The sequence below is a fragment of the Hipposideros armiger genome, unplaced genomic scaffold (assembly GCF_001890085.2).
Source record: "Hipposideros armiger isolate ML-2016 unplaced genomic scaffold, ASM189008v1 scaffold_12, whole genome shotgun sequence".
In the NCBI taxonomy this organism is placed as follows: Eukaryota; Metazoa; Chordata; class Mammalia; order Chiroptera; family Hipposideridae; genus Hipposideros; species Hipposideros armiger.
The window spans coordinates 1682977-1705529 of NW_017731362.1; the positions used below are offsets into that span (position 1 = coordinate 1682977).

General features: G+C 37.9%; 2 protein-coding genes across 3 annotated transcripts in view; one reads left to right on the forward strand and one right to left on the reverse strand.

Moving 5' to 3' along the window:
* Positions 1-22553, reverse strand: part of SHC4 (SHC adaptor protein 4) — a 112830-nt gene that overhangs the window by 30804 nt on the left and 59473 nt on the right. For both annotated transcript variants that reach the window (XM_019664583.1, XM_019664590.1), the window contains exons 3-6: positions 20996-21059; positions 17289-17408; positions 8047-8100; positions 3113-3164 (exon numbers count right to left, since the gene is read on the reverse strand). In XM_019664583.1, coding sequence (XP_019520128.1) covers positions 3113-3164; positions 8047-8100; positions 17289-17408; positions 20996-21059 — 290 coding nt within the window. The remainder of the gene's footprint in view (positions 1-3112; positions 3165-8046; positions 8101-17288; positions 17409-20995; positions 21060-22553) is intronic.
* On the forward strand, positions 11135-12876 carry EID1 (EP300 interacting inhibitor of differentiation 1). The gene has a single exon (XM_019664603.1). It carries the CDS (start codon positions 11221-11223, stop codon positions 11794-11796), a length of 576 nt encoding a protein of 191 aa, XP_019520148.1. The 5' UTR covers positions 11135-11220; the 3' UTR covers positions 11797-12876.

Here is a 22553-nt window from a genome sequence, read left to right on the forward strand (position 1 = left end):
CACACACACACACACACACACACACACACACATCCAAACACATAGCCCAAAGCTCTCCTTACACGGCTCTTTCGCGGGTGCTTTGTTCATTTCTCTCACCAGCCCTGACAGCGGCTGCTATGTTCCAGGCACTGCTCTCTAGGCGCCCCTTCTTCTCAGCGCATATCCTACAGGCTATCCTTCTAGGAACTGCTCTCCTTCCACAGTGATTAGCTCAGCTCCTTGTATGTTCGTATGTAATTAATAATTGTTAGTGGGTTTGAAGGCTGTTAGTACCACTATGTAGAAACTAAAGTCCAGAGGCTCAGGCGAGGGGAAAGAATTTAGCCCCGAGGGGTATGCAAGCAGGAATATGTTGAGAGCAGGGTGGCTTCTCACAGAGGTCTCTAGAACCAAGGTAAGTAAGAGACGGGACAAGGGGACAAGAAAAGGAGTGATAAGTGATGGGAAGTGCTAACTTTTTAATCCAAGAAAATCACCCTGTTTTTAAGTCATCTGTTAGACAGACCCGTTTCCCTAAGGATGAAGGAAATATGAGATGAAGGAAGAAAGGAGATGATGCTTTCTGCACACTATCTCAGTTACTCCTCCCAACACCACCAGCAGGTAGATGGTATTATTCCCACTTAAAGAAACTGAGGTTCAAGGATGTGAAACAGCTGGACTAAGGTCATATGGTGAGATGACGGGAGAATTAGGATTCCTACCCAGTCTGTCTGATTCCAGCATCTTTCTTATTTTTATACAACCTGGGGGCTAAAGAAAGAAAAAACTGAAACATATCTGGACTGTTTCTGAGTCCATTCTCTTCTTCCAAATCCTATCCACGACCTCCGTCGGTTATCAGAAACGCCTTCTCAGGATCCCCATGGATCCCCTTTAAGCAGCTCAGCTCTAATGAACTAGGAAAACATCAAAACAGGATCTTTCAAAGTGAACGAGCTACATCATCATTTTCTCTGCCTCTTTTGTTGTATTTAAGCATGGGAGGATATGCGCAACCACGTACCATATTTCCCCATGTATAAGACGCACCTTAATTTTGGGGGCCCGAAATTTGAAAAAAATGTATTACATAAAGTTATTGAACTCAAGTTTTATTCATCATAAAATTCATACAACTCCTCATCACTTGAGGGAAATGCAAGTAAGAAAATCTACAACCACTGTAGAAGACACACCCAGTTTTTAGACCCCAAATTTTTCGAAAAAGGGTGCATCTTATACATGGGGGAATATGGTAGATCCTGTCAGGCCATTACCCTCAGCTACTGGCATTCACCTTTGAATTCCTCATCGGCATTTGCTGAATGAAGAACAATGACAACGAGATATTCAGTGACTGGTGGCAAAGTTACTAAACATCTAGATTTCCTGATTTGCTCTTCCTTTCGCCCTGTCCTTTTCAGGTTAAGATAAAAGACTTTGTTGTTCAGAGGCCTTCCCAAAAATAGCATGCAGTTATTCTTTAGGGAAGCTCAGGCTTAGTTCAAAGAGGCTGCTCTTTTCTGGTGTCCTTTGTTGTGTTCAGTTCCTACACCCCCACCCTCCCTTCACCAGTTCCTGTCGCACCTACTCGCTCTTTGACTGTGTTATCCATTCTTCATTATACCATTAAGAGTGAATCAGTTTCAGTAGAGTATTACATAGTATTTGCCACCTGTTCCTTCCCCTCCATCTTACCAAAGCCATGTTCTTTTGGCAAGCATTTACTGAGCATCTACTATGTGCCAGGTTCTGTTCCAGCAGCTGGTCCTCATAATTTCATTTTTGGCAATCACAGTAGCTTCCACGTGGATCTCTCTGCCTTAAGTTTCTCTGAATCCATCTACTGCATCCTGCTACTGAATCAATCTTTCCAAAGTTCTGCTTTGTAAACAGCAGTCTCTATTCATTTGCCCACGGGATTAAGTCCCTACTTATTAGCCCTCTCCTATGTGCCCTCTAGATGCCGTTTAGACTCTTTTTTTCTACATACACAATCCACATTCTACTATGTTCTATTCATTTGCTCCCCAGCATGCCACACGCATTCCACTTCTGTGTCTTATAGCTCTGTGAACTTCCAAATTCCACTCCATGAAATGTGAGCTAACACTCATCCTGAAGACGAGTCTGAATGACCTGGATTTAGGGATGAGAAGCAATACTAGCCATGTCTGTCTAGAGAGGGCCAACGACCCAAAGTGTTGCTAGCAGATGAGTTTCTTAGGCAGCCCTGCTAAACCCTGAGAAGAGAAATTAAATCAATTCACTCTTCCATTCACTCAGCCATTCCACAAAACAGTTATCGGGTATCACCGATGTGTTAAGCGTTGTAATGAGTGCTCGGGAAACAACAGGGGAAAAGATAAACAGGTTCCTCCCCTCATGGAGCTTTTAGTAGAAAATACAGACATTAAACACATCAAGTGACTAAATCAAATAATACAAGTGCAGGAGAAGTGATAATAAAAAGAGAAATAAAGTGCTAAGACACAGCAGAGTGGGATATGCTAACTGGAAATAGGTGGTGGTCTTACCCAAAGAAGGTCTTTCTGAAGAAGAAACATTTAAACTAAGACCTAAATGATGAGAAGTCAAACATGTAAAGTGACATGCCAGGCTCTTGAACAGTAAGTGCATAGGCTCAACACATATAAACGTGCACGTGCGGGCATACGCAAACACATATGTACATGCGTGTGCGCGCGCGCACACACACACACACACACACACACACACACACACACACACACACATTTGTTGACGCCAATGCAAGCCGATAAGCTTACAAGCCTGGGTCTTATGTGTAATTCATTTGCCCACCGCAGATGTTGCAGCCAGCCCTTTTTCCATCATAACCAAAACAGTTTCTCTTTCGGTTAAACAAATAGATAATAAGCCTTTTGGTTTATGGGTTTCTCTCAAAAGACTGGGATTTAAATCCCACCTATATATTTTTTTCTACTTTGCCCTGTTATTTACTTCCAACTCAAATTTACATAACACTTCTAGAACCCAACATAGCACTCTAGTGATCCTCATTCTGTATATTGAAAATAACTGCTCGTTACTTTTTAAAGTTCCTATATACCAGCTCTTAAGAAAATCTGGAAGTTGCTTTCCATACCTCTTTGATTAACTGGATCTTTAGCTACGTAGGCAACATAGTCTGTAGTATCCTATAAAAAAGGGAAAATGATTGCATTTAAAATGAATGGATTGTACCGTTGAAAGATAAGAGTACATTTAGGACATGATACTGAGGAAAGGACTTAAAAGTTAATGTTTCTTTTTAAAGAGAAAAGGAAATCATCTTAGGCAGGAATATAAACAAATACCCATTATATAATTTAGCACTTGTGGGGTCCACATTCTCTGCCCTTTGGGGAGAGAACCTGAAGATTAAAAATTTAGAAACAGACCATATCACTAAGAATAAAAGGAAACGCAGGTAGGGAATATGTTAGAACTTATATTCTTAAAAAATGGTTAGGGACTATGACTCTCCTGTATTGAAAGTTGAAATACAAGGGGTTACGTCATCACAAAGGTGTCACAAACTAGGATGTGGCATCATGACGTCCCAGGTGTCCAAGCAGATGCCATGTACATCAGGAAACAAATGGATTAAAGAAACACTTTGGACACAAACAGACTGAAAGTAAAGGGATGAAAAAAGACATTTCATGAAAATGGAAACTAAGAAAAAATCTGGAGTAGCAATACTTATACCAGACAAAATAGACTTTAAAACAAAGGCTATGTAACAGTAGGCTTTTAAAGAAGGAGCCAATAATCCCACTTCTGGGTATTTATCCAAAGAAACCCAAAACGCTACTTGGAAAGGACATGTGCTTCTATATTTTCATTGCAGCACTGTTTACAATAGTCAAGATAAGGAGGCAACCGGGGTGTCCATCCATGAATAAAGAAGAGGTGGTACATATATACAATAGAATATTACTCAGCCATAAAAAAATAGAATCTTGCTATCTGCAACAACATGGATGCACCTAGAAGGTACTGTGCTGAGTGGAGTAAAGCAGACAGAGAAAGGCAAATGTCATATGATTTCACTTATCTGTGGAATCTAGAGAACAGATAAATAAACAAACAAAACAGAAACGAGCTCATAGATACAGAGAACATTTTGATGGTTGCCACATGAGGGGTTGGGGAGATAGGTGAAGGTGGGAGGGGATTAAGAGGTACAAATCGGTAGTTACAAAACAGTCATGGGGACGTAGAGTACAGCATGTGGAATACGGTCAGTAGTATTGTAATAACTATGTATGGTATCAGATGGGTACTGGGTTTATTGGGGTGATCACTTCGTAAGTTATATGTCTAATCACTGTGGTATACTTGAAACTAATATAGCATTGTATGTCAACTATAATTGAAAAACAAAAAATATTTTTAAAAATTAATAAAAACACTGGGTTTTGTCGTTGTTAGCTTGCTTGCATGTAGTGCAAGTTAATTTAAGGACTACTAAAGCAGAAATACAAGCATTTATTTGATCAATATAAAGAAAAAATCATTGTTGAAAAAGAGAACCCATTAAAACCTAAGTTGTTAAAAAAAAGAGATGTGTTGCTGACTTGGTAAAAACAAACAAAAAGCCACTTGGTAATTCTGATTTTTATGGAAAACACTAAGCTGATTAATGATAAGATTTTAATAATTAAAGATGCTTTTTGTTATCTCAGTTCTCAGGAAAAAAAATACACACTGCCATTTGCAGATTAGAAGTATGACTCTCTAGAGGGAAGATACAATCAACTGGCAGGAAATAGAAGCCCATGTTTGTAATACCCTCAAGGACAATCACTTAATAACCTACAATGAATCATACAGGAAGCAGATCTCAGGGTCAGCATAACTTGTCTTCAGTTATTTGAAAAAATAACACACACCTAAGTAAATTTCTCTTATGCAAAAAGAAAAGGTTTGAAATATCTTGTAAATTAATAAGGTCATATCTATCAGCTTTGTCTTATATTCATTTAGAAGCAAAGCCACCATTGCTGGAGGCTTGGCTGCTATTTTTAAAGTTAAAGAGGTGGTATGATGACAGCAATATTGTCTGGTATATTAGATGAATGGGAAAGGGGTCATGGGACCTTTCCAGACCTGTCTCCTCATCTTCAAAAGAGTGTCCAACATTCTTACAGCTCTAAAATTCTTTAACTAGAAATATTTGGGAGAATTTAGAATGCTAAAAATAAAGTACAAATAGTGGGGGGAAAATATAAGAAAATGTATTTAACTTGGTCATACTCATTCATGCATTTTTTTTAATGGAGTAAGTATATGTAGATACAGAAGCATTACCAAGAACTGTCTTCAGGGCTGATAGAAGGGAGAAAAATAAACTTTTTTTGAGAAAAGAGTAAAGGTGAGGGTGAGCAATGGTCAAGAAGTGAGGAAGACTACCCAGGACTTTTTAAACTTTGGACAAAATATGGTAGAAAGCAGGGTACTATATTTGGCCATGGAGACTTAGCTTCCTACTCCTCATACCCAGCTAGCTGTGAAGTTGTACATTATCTCAGTGAAATAAAATAAAAATGGACATGTGTTAGCAACAGTAGTGATAGTTACCTCTTATCACTCTGCACCCAGCACTATCAGTTTATGTGCATTTCACTTAATTTTCATGACACTGTGAGATAAAGGTGATCATGCCCCATTTTATAGAGGAGGACCCTGAAGCTCAGGATAAGTACATCAAGTCTAAGTGACTCCAAAGCCTGATACTCCACCCTACTGCCTCGCTGACCTGAGGGTAAAACTTCACTCGGGACCTCCAAAGCCAATGTATACCGTGGCTCCAGTTTTAATTTTGAATCAGCAGGCTTTCTCCACAGCTGTAGAGAGCACAGAGGTCCCACTCACTTCAGGAGGCACAAACTTTGCCACAGCAATTGCAAATTTTTTACTATTTGTTTTTTGTAGGGGAAATGCTTTGGTGGGTTGAAAGACTACAGAACTAAAGGTTCATGAAGACAGTCTAAAATGAATTAGGATTCCGGAGAACTGTGATTTATTCCGGAGACACCACGCAGGGCATGCTCGTGGTAAATAAAAGGATTTGCTAGCCAATCCTAAAAATGACAGCAACTCTTGAAACTCAAAAGGGGACATTTAAGGCAAACAGCAAAAACTATTCTTCACATTACACTTATAAAACACACTACTTTAAGTATCTTAAGGAAAGTATTTGAGTTCCTTCATGAATGTCCGAACCGGAAAGAGAAGAGGCAGTGCTGGCCTTTCGGGCTGAATTCAGTCAACTCACTGCTACCAAACATATCCTTTGGTGTTTCTGTGAGGCCAGATTACAAGGCTGGATGGATCAGAGTTCAGAATTAGTACTGGGCTCACATTGCAGCTGCTAAACACCAGGCACCTTGCATGTCCCCGTTTGCTACTGAATCTAGTTAGCCATCAGTGGAATCTATTCGGGAAAAGGTGGAGCTCTTTTCAAATGTGGTTTACTGTTAAATGGTGGCACCATGGAACTAAGATATTCATTTGAAAATAACTATACCCAAAGCTGAAAGGTGAGGAAGTAGTGAATCCTAAAGGGAAAATGAAGTATGCATTATAGAAAGAAAAAACAATGATTTGAAATTCTGTAAAGGCTGCTTTTCTTCCATATGTTTCAAGGAAGTTCAGCAGGCAGATTGTCTGGGTTTGACATATTTTAATACTTTGAGTCACTATTAGCCAATGGGAAGACAAGTAATTATTCAAATGTTTTAAAGAATGGAGTAATTTAAACATCATTTAACTATGCATTTCACACACACAAAAATTACACCACCACCCAAGTGGAAGAACTTTCTTAAATACTTTAGATGCCAGTAAAAGAAGCAATGATTACACAAAGTAACTTTAGAATTTTATTTCCTTTTAAGATAGACAATTATTTTCAGTTTAAACCTTTAGCCTCAAGATAAAATAAATCAAAACTCTGCAGTGACATCAGCTGACAGGTTTCATTTTTACTATCATTGCATGCTTCTCTTGGGTTTCTGGGTTATGTGTCCTATCATTTATGATCCTAAATTTTATTCCTCAATTGAAAGAAACTAAATGTAATGGTGAAAAAAAAATCAACTGTTAAAGCGGATTTTATTGCCTCATTTCTGAAGCATATAATCTTTAATAATAATAAATGCTTTTCAAAAAAGAAGGTAATACATTGTCAGTAAGGACAAGGTCAGTGTATGTTCCCCATGTTTTCTTGACATGACTGATGTTCAGTCATTATGAAAGTCAGACTCTCCCCTCCCCTAGTCTTCTATATGTTTGCAGGTACAAGAAAATGTCATGATGTCACGGAAGAGCAGAAACCTCCTTCTACTCCCTTAGTTTCAACAGATGTGCGTCTTGTTCAGCCACAGGCTTCCAAGTTTCAGGGCCCCTCTCCTTTTGCTCTGGTCCAGAAATGATGCAGTACAGAGCCAGGGAATGATCCTCCATCCTGCAAAGTCGGCTTGCAGAGAGAACACTGGCTCAGTCCTGCACCATTCATGGGAAGTGAGCACCATGTGGCCTCTTAGTAGGGAGGAACTGCAGCTCTTTCTCCCCAGCTGAGCATTACAGCCATAACTTTCTGCAAACCTCGTGGCTCATTCTAGGTTAAACTCAGTTGCCATGTATGACAGGCTTCTCCTCCTATGCCAAATCCAAATGATTAGTAGGATCTACTTGGAACTCGCTGCTGAGAAGAATTCTGAGAAAGGACTGGCAACACATGTATCACATATTTGTTTTTCATGACTTTGATGTTATTTAAAAGAAACTTCTCAGATGATAACTCCATGGCTAATAACACAATGAAGTATTATTAACTCATCTGCTAACCCAAATATTTTTAAAATCAGTGACAGGAAATATTTTGTCAAACCAAACTTTTGGTTACCTGCTACATGTGGCTATTCACAAATTGTAGTAAGATATTTGGAACAGACATGTGTAGTGTCTAATATGCTTTATGTAGAAGTTCTTTTAACTCTTACAGAAGAATTTTTATGAATCCATACTTACAGGATCCCCTCCAGAGGCAAATGAAATAGACTGCATATGATGATTTGCAATAATCTGGAAAACAAAAACAAATTAACATGTATGATGCTTTAAATTAATTACTTCAAGTTACATACAATTTAACAGTAATGGACATATGTTTGTTTGTTTTTGCCTGAACACATCCTTTTGGAAACCACGTCACCCATATTTTATAATAATCTCATTTTGACCATGAAGTTCAGGTGGCTTTGACATACCCATCTCATTGTCCCTCTCCTTGCAAGTGGACATATGATCTAAGCCAATCAGAAGACATCTGGATACAGCAGAGCCAATCAATGTCATTGGGGAGGAACTGATATAGACAACAGGAGAGGATACATCTCTCTCTGCCATGAAGGACCGTGTAAGCCCAAAGCTTCTGGGAGCAGCCATCTTTTGCCAACATATGGGAAAAGCCTGCTGCAAAACGAAGCTTTCCCTCTGGAGAAAATCAGCTGAGAGTTAAAAATAGAAAACAGTCTGGTGGTAATATTTGATTCATGGTTTCAACCAAAACATTTCCTGTCTCTCTTTATCTTTTTTCTATATTACTTATTAATTTATTTTTATATAAATTAGTTTGAATTGGGTTTCAGTCATTCGCCACCAAAAGCATTCTAAAAGGCACTAACATTAAGATTTCCAATAAGAAGTAAGACTATCAGAGTGAACTACATTAGTTAGCCAAGAAGACTATTTCTTTTACTTGAGATTCTAGGATTGCTTGTTTGTAACCCCCAATGTGTAATGACCAGTTTCCAGAAATGTATTTGTCATACTGTTTTGGAGGTTCATTAAAATACTATCTGTGTAGCTATTAGCTAATACTGTCTTCAGAAGTAGATTCTGAGCTATTAAAGTTGCTTATATAAGATGGCCAAGCCGTTCTACTCTTGAATGTATATCCAACAGAACTGTGCAAATAGGAGCAGCAAAAGATATTCTAAAGAAAATCACTGCTCTTTTCATAACAGCCCACAACTGGAAACAATCCCACTGGTGACAATTGTGATATTTAAACAATTAACTACTACATAGCAACAACATGTTACTTGGGCAAAAGATGCCAGACACAAAGAATATATGCCACATATTTTAACTTATATAAAGTTTAAAAACAGGCAAAATTATTTTATTCTGTTTGAAGTCCAATACTGGTTACTTCTGGGGCAAAGGAAGAGAGAGCAAGTGGTTTTCTGGGACCTTGCAAATGGTTTCTTGATATGGGTAAAGATGTCAATTCTCACCCCAGATTAGTCTGTAATTTACATGCAATTCCAATAAAAATTCCACCAATGTCATTCAGGGAACTTTTCATGCTGCTTCTAAAATTCACATGGAATAAATGTGCAAAATAAGCTAAAGCAATTTTTTAAAGAAGAGATAAAATTTTCCCTATTAGCAAGGAATATTATCATACTATAGAAATTCATTAGAATACAAAGTCCAAAAACAGACTCACATATTGATGGATTTTTAGTCTATAATTAATATGTCACCAAACAGCAGACCAAAGGACAAGGGATTAAATTAGTGGAGTTGGCTGAATTAGCTCTATATATATGGTAAAATTATATAAATAAATCCTGTCCTCATCTGTATAAATAAACAAATGTTTGATTCATACAAGATCTACAAGTATATCAGAAGACAGATAAAAGATTATGTTTGTGGTCTCTGAGGTAGGAAAAAAATCCATCTTAATAGAAAGAGACGTACAGACAAAAACCCTTACATTTGATTACTTAAAAACTCATTTTAAAACTTTGTATAAGAAAAGACCGCTGGAACAGGGCAAATGACAGGAAGAGAGAATATATTGGAACATGTAAAACGAAAGTATTCATATACAGAGCTCATATGGAATTCCTATGAATCAGTAAGAAAAAAGAAATAACCCCAAAAGAACACCAGTTAATTTTCAGAAGTAATACAAATGTTTGATAAGCCTATTAAAAAGATAATTTCCAAGAAACCAAGACTATTCAAAATAAAAGAAGATACCATTAAATTGATAAAATTGTCCACATTCAACAAAATTGTGTGTGGCAAGGGCATGGATATTCTCAAACACTGCTGGCTAGAGCTTAAAATTTGTTCAGGAATTTGGAGAGCCCTTTGACAGTATTTGTTAAAACCAAAGTATGCATATTCTACAATTTCACCTTCCAACTCCTAGTTATTTATTCTAGAGAAGCACTGGCCTGTTTCATTTACCGTTTTTGTTCATTTACCGTTTGTTCATTTACCGTTTATGGTACAAAACGCCGGAAATTATTTTTCCATAGTTAGGTCAACTATAGTATAGTATAGCTATACAAACGGAATGCTATGAAAAAATATGTATACTAACAAAGCTAAATCTTCAAGACATTGCTGAGGGGTTTGTTTTGTAAGTTGAAGACAGTTGTGTGAGACATGTTTTTTAAAAAGGAAGATTTTTTCCACTAGGACCTAAGATCCATGTAAATGCAAAGAAAAAGGATTTAAATACACACCAAACCGACAGTAATGGAAAATTACCTCGTGCAAAAAGAAATGGGACCTCACTATAACTTTTGCAAAAGAACACATATAATATACTTATTTGTAAATTCAGCTTTTTCTAATGAGGGAAATTGAAAACATGTTTAATGCATCAGGTCTTAATATGTTGATTTGTGGTTGAGCACATAGCGTGTGGTTGGAGGTGTGGAGTTCAAGTCATTAGCGCGGATACAGCATAGTTAAAACCTAGGAGCAGATGCGATTGCCTGGGGTGGTGGGAGGAGGAGCAGAAGAAAGGAGGGGAAGGAAGGAGTAAGGAGGAGGATAAAGCGTTGTTACCGCGGGCACATATTTTCCAGTTTTATAGCATCGTAAGCAGCAGAACAGTTAAGTAAAGCGAAGACGAATTAACAGTCTCGTATGCACAGTCTTTGGGTATGAATTTCGAATCAAACCAAACATAAACCACTAAGCCACGCTGACACCACCCAGCGCAGCAGTGAGGGGGCTCCCACCCAAGTGGCGCGCCAAGCGAGAGGCGGTGTCTGGGGGTCACGCAGACGCACAGGGTCGCGCGCGCCGTTTGCGCACGCGCACAACCACAGGGCCGCGTAGCTCCGATCTTGCTGAAAACGCCTTGCAGGAGGTTGAGCCGCTGGTACAATGTCGGAAATGAACGAGCTGTCCGAGCTGTATGAGGAGAGCAACGACCTGCAGATGGATGTGATGCCTGGCGAGAGTGACCTTCCGCAGATGGAGGTAGGCAGCGGGAGCCGGGAGCCATCCCCAAACCACCCCCGCAATGGGGCCCCGCCACAGCTCGAGGAAGAAGGCCCGATGGAGGAGGAGGCGGCCCAGCCAGTGGCGGAGCCAGAGGGGCAACGAGGCCTTGCTAATCGCCCCAGCCCTGGGGAACAGCCAGGCCAGATCGCAGGCCCTGACTTCGAGAGCGAGGACGAGGGCGAGGAATTTGATGACTGGGAGGACGATTACGACTATCCGGAAGAGGAGCAGCTGAGTGGTGCAGGCTACAGAGTATCCGCAGCTCTTGAAGAAGCCAACAAGATGTTTCTGAGAACATCCAGAGCAAGAGAAGCAGCCCTGGATGGTGGCTTTCAGATGCATTACGAGAAGACCCCGTTTGATCAGTTGGCTTTTATTGAAGAGCTTTTTTCACTTATGGTTGTCAATCGTCTGACCGAAGAACTCGGTTGTGATGAGATTATTGATAGAGAGTAGTTAAATGCAGTTGCCAGAGGAGGAAACTACTTGAGGAGAGACCCAACATTCCACTGCCTCTCGGGATTATTCCAAATAGTTCCGTGCCAATGAAAAACTGGATGTTCAAAAAAAAAAAATTTTTTTTTTGTTTTTTTTGTTTTGCAGAATAGAATAGGGCAGTGACGGCACCGTTGTGAAAAAGAAAAAACAAAACAAAGAAAAAGGATCTTAGGACTGTCGAAACCTGTTTTCAAGAATACCCTGAAACACGTATGGCTTTGACTTTGTTGTTAATCCAGATTATTTTCTTTGCATTGGGGGAAATTACTTTCCTATTTCACTGTACGGGATGGTTTTGCAAGAATAAATCATAACCAAGACAAACTGCCAGTACAGGAGCCCACAGATACTAATTACGTGAGAATAACATATCCAGTTTAGGAAAAGAGATGTCTTTTGAGTTATTGGACTGAAAGCCTGTTAAGAAAACTGACTATTCCACTTTGTGATCTATCAAAGGTTAAATTTTTAGTGTCTGATAAATAGAATATTCTTAGTATCCCAGAAGGATAAGCAAACCCAAAAAGAAATACGTATCATGTGTGCTATCTCTTAAAATGTTTCCAAGAGCATCTGAAATTTTGTACATGTATCTTGATCATTTATAAAGCTACTGTGATCCGTGAGTCAAGAAAATTCATTGTCTTGACCATTTTTAAGTCAAAAGTGAACAAGTCCTTAGTAAATTTTCAAATTTAGATATTAAAAAGTATGTGAAAGTACAAAGAAAAACTAACATTGTTATATACTAGAGAAATTTTCTGTTTTACTCGCTCTCTGGTTTTCATTTCACTTTACAGGCAAAAGACTGGTTGAACTTTATAACATAAGAACTGTTAAGTGAAAATTGTCAAGTAAAAGGAAAGCCCTGCATTTTAAAAAGATTATGAACAATTATGCCGTCAACCTTTACAGGTTTTAAACCTGTCCAGAAATCCACCCGAAGTTTCTGAAGTTTCCCTCTGTCTCCTCCTCTAATGAAGTTTGTTATTGGTTACGCACCAGCATTCGAGATAATAAAATTTCTTGTTCTGTGTATTTTGTTTGACTAATTGCATTGCATACATACTTTATATACTATTTTTTATTGTATTATACTATTTTATTGTCTTATTGCAACCACTTTATGCTTTAAATTTAACCACAATTTATAAGGGAAAGTGCTCCAGCTTCAAATACTTGATTTACAAATTAACTTGGGAAACTAAACAGTAAATTCTGGTAAGAGAATTTGCCAACCTGGGAAAACTTTCACTAATAATGAGCATGATGCTGTGATTATTAAGGTTCTAAAGTTCTATGATGATTATGTCAGAAGGCTGTGACCAGTAAATAAAAATGTACTAGATGTTCCTGCTCTGTTATGGCTGAAGGACACATCCAATACAACATGACAACTCAACCTTATTTATCGTACAGTCATCCTTTCTTTTAGAGAGGGTGATTCTTTTCTGTAAAATATGAGACTCACAAAGATGATGATAATCGCTCAAACACTATCTTGGAGAGGAGGAAGAGAGAGAGATGGAAAAACTAGACAGGAGGTGACAAATGTCTTAATGCCACTGCCTCCCCCATGCCTCACTTCTTTCATTGCATTTTCAGACAGCTTGTAGTTGCAGTCAGATGACTGGATAAATACTTGCTTATGTGATGTGAATGAACTGGACTCTGAAAAAAAAGGATGCCAATACACAATGAACTGAGCGGTTGCACTTTACCTCCAGATAAAGATGCCAGGAAACAGGCTCAGAAAAAAACAGGTTTACAGACCTGGAGGCGTGATTCTGTTTCTCTGGGACTGAGTTGGGAGCAAGAGAAGAAAACTTGGGTTTGAAGGCTTATTTTGTGGAGAAAGACCTGAACTCTTTAACTGATTCCTCTGATGGTTGTTGGTTTTAAAAATAAGCAGTAACCTGAGAGACCACTGAAATTAACACTTGTTAATTTACTGAAGATAGAAAATGGTAATATTTTTAATACCCCTTGTAAGGGTGTAAAATCAAATGTATTCCTATTCTAAAAGTTATCACAGACTAGAACTAATCTACCTGGTTCAAATCTAGGCTCCACTACTTACTAGCTTTGTTAACTGGGTAAATTACTTAATATTTCTGATTCAGGGTCCCAAGCAGAAAATAGGGATTAGATATATGTATATCTTCCTTTGATGGGAACTAAACAAAGGAATTCTGGAGAAATTTTACCCTGATTTTGTGATGTGGGGAGAGGGAACTTAAAGAAGCTTATGAGTATGTAGTGTAATTTGGGGAGCATTTTCTGGATCTATTTGTAAGTATAATGTTTGCTTAAAATCAGATATCTCACATTGGCTGCCCTAAGGACACAGAAATATTTTGTTTGGTTCATGCTTATAATTTTACTTTCTTAATTAAAGACCAAAACTTTGTTCCAGAGAGCAAGAAAACTCCCAGATTTCCTTTTTTTTTTTTTTTCTTTTTTCAAAAGTGTAAGATCTGGCAGCCCTTGACCTATAATGACATGGTTAAAAGTATCTGATTCACCTTTCTTTAGGGAAGGTATTGTTTTCCATGTTCCCCAATGTTGTCTCACCAACATGGTGTCCAAGTGGCACTCACCATTTATCATTGTGTTTGCACCGTTGTTTTTTCTTGTACCTGAACAGTTTGCATTACCTGCCTGGCCTCTAGATAGATATTTGAGACTAAAGGATGTCTCAAATTTTCTGCCTGTTTTACCTTAATCTCTATTACCCTTCTCAATTTCAGTACTTGTTAAAGTTGGTGGGAGGAGTGTAGAAATAAATATAGGAGTGGAATCTAGCAAGACTGACATTTTTGCTTAAGGCCCTAAAATATATATTACAGTATGTCAGGGAATTCTTTTTTGAATTTTTAAAACAATATACAAAAAACTCTAGAACTTCCTTTTTTAAAATGTATTTTCCCATCCCAAACTGTGATAAGTTTTAAAAATTGCAATCATTACGTGATTAATATAGTTTTATTTTTTGCCTCTTAGGTCTATGAGACATTTTCTAGGAGTGAATGGTTATATTTTTGAAATTCTCAGTGGCTGAAAATAAATGTGAACCATCTGACCCATAAAAGCTCTCTCATGTACGAATGTATCTAGAAACTTGAACCTGTTTATGTTTTCAGTCCAAAACATACCGGTATCTTAGAAGTTGGTGGGGGGTGGGCGGGGCGGGACATTAGTATTTCTTTGTATTTATCTTAGAACTTAAAAGGGTAGCTTTCTTTACGGAGAATTTAATTAATAAATCCTTTTCTCATGCATCCATAGGTCGCTCCTCTGCTGCCTTCACTCATTGAACATCTTAGTTGCCCTCTTGATGAGATATAAAGCTTCTTGAGTTGAAGCATCCAGAGTATGACACATCTTTTTTTATATGCCCCACACACCCCAAGCCATTTCCCTCAGGCCTGCAAAATAGTTCAAAATTATTTGAGCTATTACATTTTATCAGTGAGATCCTGAACACAACTCCGTTCCTTGATACCAATGCAGAAAAGGTGATTCACTCCCAAGGTACCTCGTTGCTGTAACCACTGGCAGTGGAAGCCAGCCATGCCCCCTATCCCTACTATTATCTGCCACAAAGATTACAGGTGTGTGGCACTACCACCCCTAATCGCAGTGGCCTGGAAAAAGGCAGTGGAGGAGAAGGAAATGCTAAGAATAAACTATGCCCCCTACCACACACCACAACCCTATTCTTCTCAAATCACCCATTTCTTTAGTCACCCCATGGAAAGCCAGTTTTTAAAATGCTCATTAGATTCTGCACATACGACTGTCAACATACTGGCTCTAGCTCTGCCTACTCTTCCTCTCCTACAAAACTCATAATTCAAGGGCTCCTATACTCAATGAGATCTCATAGCTAAAAGCATTAAGTATCTCTGGTACCAAACACGTAGATGAAATCTAAAAATCAATTTTACATCTGCAAACGTCTTAAGGGCAAAGCACCCGAAAGACTGAAGGAATGTTTTACCTTCCACCCAGAAATTGCATCTTCCAAGTACAGCCCCAAATGTTCTGCTGTCATACTAATGGTATCACCTCTCTTGGATAACCAATGAGGATCCAACGGGACAGGAATCTATTTTGAACTGTTTCATATTAAGCATTTTCCTCTGTGATGACTTATACTACTGTGCAATCAATGCATTTTATTCTGCTTTTGCATTTAGGATATAAAACAGCCCTCAAAACCTCAAGTGAAATTATTGGCAAAAAAATGGAAGTCAAAATGTATATAACTGTACTTATATGTTACTAATAAATATATAATTGTATATTATATGCTTCCCCTGTTAAGTACTGAGTATATGAAAAGTTCTCAGGGAAGAATGTTTGTGTAAGTAATAAGTACCATGTGACTGGCACTGTGCTGTGTGATTCACACCCATTACCTTACTTAATCCTTTAAATAGCCCTACAAGACATAGACTATTGCTAAACCCATCCTCTCAGAAACACCATGAATACAATAAGCCTCATTTCACTGATGAGGAAAATCGAGTGGCAGGGTAACTTGCTCATTAGCGGCAAAGCCAGGGTTTCAACCTATATGTGACCTCAAAATCTCGTAGTGTTTTACCACTGCTAAGTACACGTTAAACCTTCCACGAGTCCCTGATCAACAGTGCACTCCATAGAGGAAAACCTTAAGTATTAAATATTAAAAGCCTTGAATCACTACATAGTAGACAAAGAAAAATTAGACTATTACATATAAATAACCTGACACAAGAAATTCAGTTTAAAAAAAGAAACCAAGAAACCAGGTCAAAAAGTGTCTTTTTTAAATGTATACATTCATCCCAATGCCTGCATGTCTTTTAAATTTGCTTCAGCAGTGCTGTTCTTTGAGCACTAAGGTTCACAGTGGAAACTCAGGTACACCCTAGTATCATAAATCATCAAAGATGAAAAGATTATGTTTAAATTTTTAGAAAGCTTTTCACTCACTCACGGGTTGAAAGAAAATATTTTCTGCTTAAAGTTCAGTTAGCGAGAACATTAGCCCTAACATCACCCTCCCTCTCTGTCCTTCATCTGCGCCCCCCCCCCCAACACACAGTGTGTTAGCTCTGATAATGAAATTGCTTTTTCTTCAGGGAGGGTTGGTGGAGAGTAATAAATGACTGATTCAAGGATATGAGTTGTCAAATGGCATTTACTCTATTCTTTGCACCTTAGTTCTTATTACAAAGCCGATTAAGTCGGGGTAAGTATGCAAACAGTTAAATGCCCCAGTGATGGGTTAGAAACGCTGTTCTAATTATTGTTTCGCATAAATCCTTGGCATTTTTTTCCTCTGTGCTTTAGTAAATATTAGGCACACTCTGTCTGAAACTTGATTCTCTCTATTATGCCCAGGCTCCTCTAGAGAAATGGGTAACATGTTAAACTCTAAATGACATTCATGCTCTTACCTGTTGGTTGTCAAGATTCATCAGTGTGAGGCTGCATGTTGAGATGGTCAGTTTTATATTCATTCCCGAAAACTGAAGATTACTTTTGCCAAGAACGGATGATAGGAACTTAACTGGAGGCTTTAAAAATAACAAAACAACACTCTAAGTTATGAATTTTGTTACACAGTGAATGTTTGTTTTATAAATGTTAAAATTGGGTCAAAGCCCATACTCTTCCTCTCTATTTTACTTTACACAAATCAAAGGAAATGAAATGATTTTCTTTTAATAAAAACTTTTTTTTCGTTGGAACCCAGCAAATTCTTCAATCAGTAGTGAAATTTGAGCCCTCAGAACTTTTCTCAGACACTCCTTCCTCACCAAGTGTTGGGAGTAGGGGCCTGCTTTATATAAAAAAAAAGTTGCTGTCTAGGTTTTTTGTGATGATGAAAAGAGTATGAAAAACACAACATACCAAAACTTATGGGATGCAGCAGTCCTTAAGGGGAGAATTTATAGCTATAAACATAGAAGAAAGATCTTAAATCAACAACCTAGCTTTGCAACTTAAGGAACTAGAAAAAGAATAAACTAAACCCAAAGCTAGCAGAAGAAAGGAAAAAAGATTAGAGCACAGGTAATTGATAACAGAGATTAGAAAAACTACAGAAAAAATCAATGAAACCAAAAATTGGTTCTTCAAAAAATCAACAAAATTTACAAACCTTTAGCTAGATGGACTAAGAAAATGAGAAGACACAAATTACTAAGATCAGAAACAAAAGTGGGGACATTATTACTGATTCAACAGAAATAAGAAGGATTATAAAAGAGTACTGTGAACAATTGAATGCCAACAAATTAGATTACCTAGATGAGATAGACAAATTTCTAGAAACACCAGACCTACCAAAGTAGTAAGTCATGAAGAAACAACAGAAATCTGGATAGATCTATAAAAAAGAAAAAGGAAAAGAAAAAGAAAACAAAAAACAGAAAATAACAAGTGTCGACAACAATATGGAGAAATTGAAACCCCTGTGCACTATTGGTACGAATGTAAAATGCTACAACCACTATAGAAAACAGTATGGCAGTTCCTCAAAAAATTAAAACTAGAATTACTATATGATCCAGCAATTCCACTTCTTGTTATGTACCCCAAAAAACTGAAAAGCAGGGACTCAAACAGATATTTGGACATCCATCTTCATAGCAGCATTATTCACAATAGCTAAAATGTGGAAGCAACCCAAGTTGTCCACTGACAGACGAATGGATAAGCAAAAAAATGGTATATACATACAATGGGATTATTCAGCCTTAAAAAGGAAGAAATTCTGATACATGTCATAACATGGATGAATCTTGAGGACATTATGCTACGTGAATAAGACAAATACTGTATGATTCCACTTATATGAAGTACTTAGAGTAGTCAAAAATCATAGAGACAGAAGGTAGAACAGTGGACGAAGTGTGATTCCTGTTGCCTATTGTCTTTATTCCAATAAAGCAGGTTTTCACACACACACACACACACACACACACACACACACACACACACACACACACACACACACACAGAATAAATGGTGGTTGTCGGGGACTGGAGAGAGGGAGGAATGGGGAGTAATTATTTAATGGGTTTAGAGTTTCAGTTTTACAAGATAAAAAGAGTTCTGGAGATGGATGGTGATGATGACTGCACAACATAATGTACTTAATATCACTAAACTTTACAATCAAAAATGGTTAATTGGTAAACTTTATATTATGTGTACTTCACCATATTTTTTTAAACTGAGGGGAAAAAGAGTTAAAAAAAAAACAAAACATAAAGTGCTTGGAAGAATCCCTGACATGTATTAAGTCCTCAATAAATGCTACCTGTCAAAGGAAAGTAACTCAAATTTTCTTTTTCTTTTTTTTTTCCTTTACAGGTATATACTTCATGGAACAATGACAGCCTGGTGTGTTTTGTTTTGTTTTGGGGTGTGGACACCCTACTCCTGAAATTAAAAAGTCTTAAATGAATGAGTCTTTTGTTGGGATCATCTAGTTGAAGCATCCTATTCACAGAGGTTATGAGAAAGCAGAGCAGGCTAGAGGCTACTTTGAGGCCATGGGTTCTGTCAAAGAAACTAGTAACGGGGAATTCTAATAGAATTCAAAGGCCATGTATCAGAGTTTTCCACACCATGTGGCTCATCTGAGTCATTCTGGGTTATACTGGGTTCAGCACTATGCAAAGTGATGAAGAATGATAAAAAATGAGGCAGGGTGGCATGGAAATAGAGCGCTAAATTGGGAACCTGAAGACCTGGCTTCTACGGCTGGCTCTGACCTTCATATGTCCTAGTGACTCAAGGCACATCTCTTCTCTGAGCCACAGTTTAGTAGCTGACAAAATGAGAGGGTTCAACTAGAAGATATCTAAAAATTCCTTCCCTCTTCAGCAGTTTACAATTCTATGATTTATACTCGTATAGTTATCTTAAGAGCCTTGACACATCCCCTTTGGACTTTTCAAAGTTTAATAGCTACTCAATAACAAGAATACTAACTACCATTATTGTTGAAAGTTTAATGTATGTCAGACATTGTGAGTCACTCTATAGACATTATTTCATTTTATAATTCTTACACAACTCTCTAAAATAAGTGTTATTCTCTCCCATTTTATAGATGAGGAAACCAAGGATCCAAAAGGTGAAGGGATTGGTCCAAGATCACACAGTTAGTAGTGTTAAAGAGAAAACCACATGGTGTCACTTGTGCTAAAGCCCATGACACTAAGCCAAGACTTAATACCTGACCTATTTGCAGTTTCCACCTTCTCTAGGATTGTAATCTGAATCGGTCAATCTGGAGTTTTCTGGTCAGTACCAATGCAGTAATCTCTCACCTTCGGCCCTCTCCCCATCCCACACAAGAAGCTGATCGACCTGATAAGACACCTGCCTTTCCCTAAGGGAAGGTAACCTTACCTGAAACAATCCTTTCTTTTCTTTTGCTAGTAACTTCCTTGTCCTTCAGTTTCTGCCCATAAAAGCCTTCCATGTTGTACAGTTTCTCAGAGCACCTCTCTATTTACTAGATGGGATGCTGCTCAATTCATGAATCACTCAATAAAGCCAATTAGATCTTCAAATTTCCTCAGCTGAATTTTTGCTCTTTAACAGTAGGTGGCAGAAACAGGATTTAAACCCAAGTATAAAAAATCTCCCTCTACCCAAGTGTTATTACCTCACCTCTACCAGCACCCATGTTTCTGTTTGAAAATAGGCCAAGGAGTTTTAAAAGTCTAAAATGTTAAAATGTAGAATACATACATTACACAATATTCAACTTGGAAGGTACCCAACTGGTCATCTGGTTCAACAACCTAACTTTACAGTAACAAAAATGGAGTCGCAGAGAGATGAGATAGCATGTTCAATGGAAAGTAAAGACCTAGGCCTGGAACCCAGATTTTCTGACTTGAAACCAAGGTGTTTTCTCTGCTCTGTCACTCTAGGCATTACCATTTAAGACAGTGTCAGGCAACTCAGAAAAATTTGAGAGACCAGAACAACTTCGAGTGCATCTCTGATTATCATGCCAACTAATAAAGGCCATTCTGAACCTTAGGTCATATGATGGAATGAACTAACAACTATTTTGATATTATCTCTTCCATAGTTGAAATATAAAACAAGAACACCACACCAATATTTATTTACCTTACGCTTTTTAATGGCTCCGTTTGCCCCAGGGACAGCTTCACACAGGCGACTTATTGCTTCCCTACAGAACAGAAACCATATAGAGACTTAGCATACTATCTAGCACGCAGTAAATGTTCAATAAATGTTAGCAAGTATTATGACTAAAATGTACACACATATAATGGTGAGTCTGGACATAAACGACCTTCCTCCACCCCCATAGGAGAAAACACTGTTCTTAGTCCTTCTGTAGTTCAAACCCAAGAAAACCCAGCAACACGCTAGTACTGAAAACTTATAATAAGGAGTCTTACCATTCACCTTCTTCGTCTCTTTTTTTTAACTTGGATTTTCAGTTTTGGTTTTTAGTGTTGTTGATTTTTAACCAGAAGGGAGGGGCGGAATATTATTGTCTGGGAATATTTCACAGTTTACCTTTAGCAAAATCCTTTCTGTGGTGTTATGAATAAAAAGCTTCATAGTATCTCAGCACCACAGACAATTAAATAAAAAAGAAACCAACACTAGAGGAAGTTTAAAAGGATCAGGAGAGAACTGAACTTCAAGGTGGTCTCAAATGGAGCCTTATTGACTAAGTTACCGCTGCAAGCCATTGAGCTTTCATGTAATTTCACAGAAGAAATGAAAATCAATAACAAATTTCCTCCTTTGCTTATTTTTCTGCCCTTACTATATATTGCACTTCCTGAGAGAAAGGCACCACTAAAATAAGTAGTTGCTCCTTAATGGAAGTGGTGAACGAACTGGCGCCCTCCTCTCCAGAAATGCAGTTAGATCTAAGAGCTTTTGTCTCTGGGACTCAGCATTCATAACCGCCCAAGCTTTCACTCATGTAATATGAACCTTCGCCTTGTGGCTTTCAATGCATATATTAAACTTTTCACAAAGCAAATGGAAATCTCTAAGCTCTTTCCCAAGTGCCCTGGAGATCATTGTTTAAATTGGTAAACTATATTAACACACACACACACACTACAGTTTTTCTATATATTATATTTCATGAAAATATTTTCTGTGAGATGTTTTTGAAGGGAGAAGCGGTCAGAGAGAGGAATTCAGAGCCATTAGAGGGAAATATTAATATATAATATATAGTAACATATATATGATATATGTATATATACAGAGGGTTCCAAAAATATATACACATTTTAAGAAAGGAAAACTATTTAAATCATAATATGCAATATATACTGACAGCAAAAGGTGAATACAAGTCATGCTTGACTTCTGCAATTACAAGAAGTGCTCAAAGTGGTCACCATCAGCGTCCAGACACTTTTCTTTTTCTTTTTTTTTTTTTCTGAGCCATCATGCCACCTGTTGGCAGCTCAGCTCAGACCGGGACTCGAACTGCTGTTGCTCAGAGCTCACACTCTTGAGCGAGCTCCTAACCAACTAAGCCGCTCAGCCGGCCTGGACAGTTCTGATTATGGTGAACTACTGCTTGAGCAACGCTGACCAAAGTGTCCACTTGTATACATTTTTTATATGTATGTGTGTGTGTGTGTGTGTGTGTGTGTGTGTGTGTGTGTGTATATATATATATATA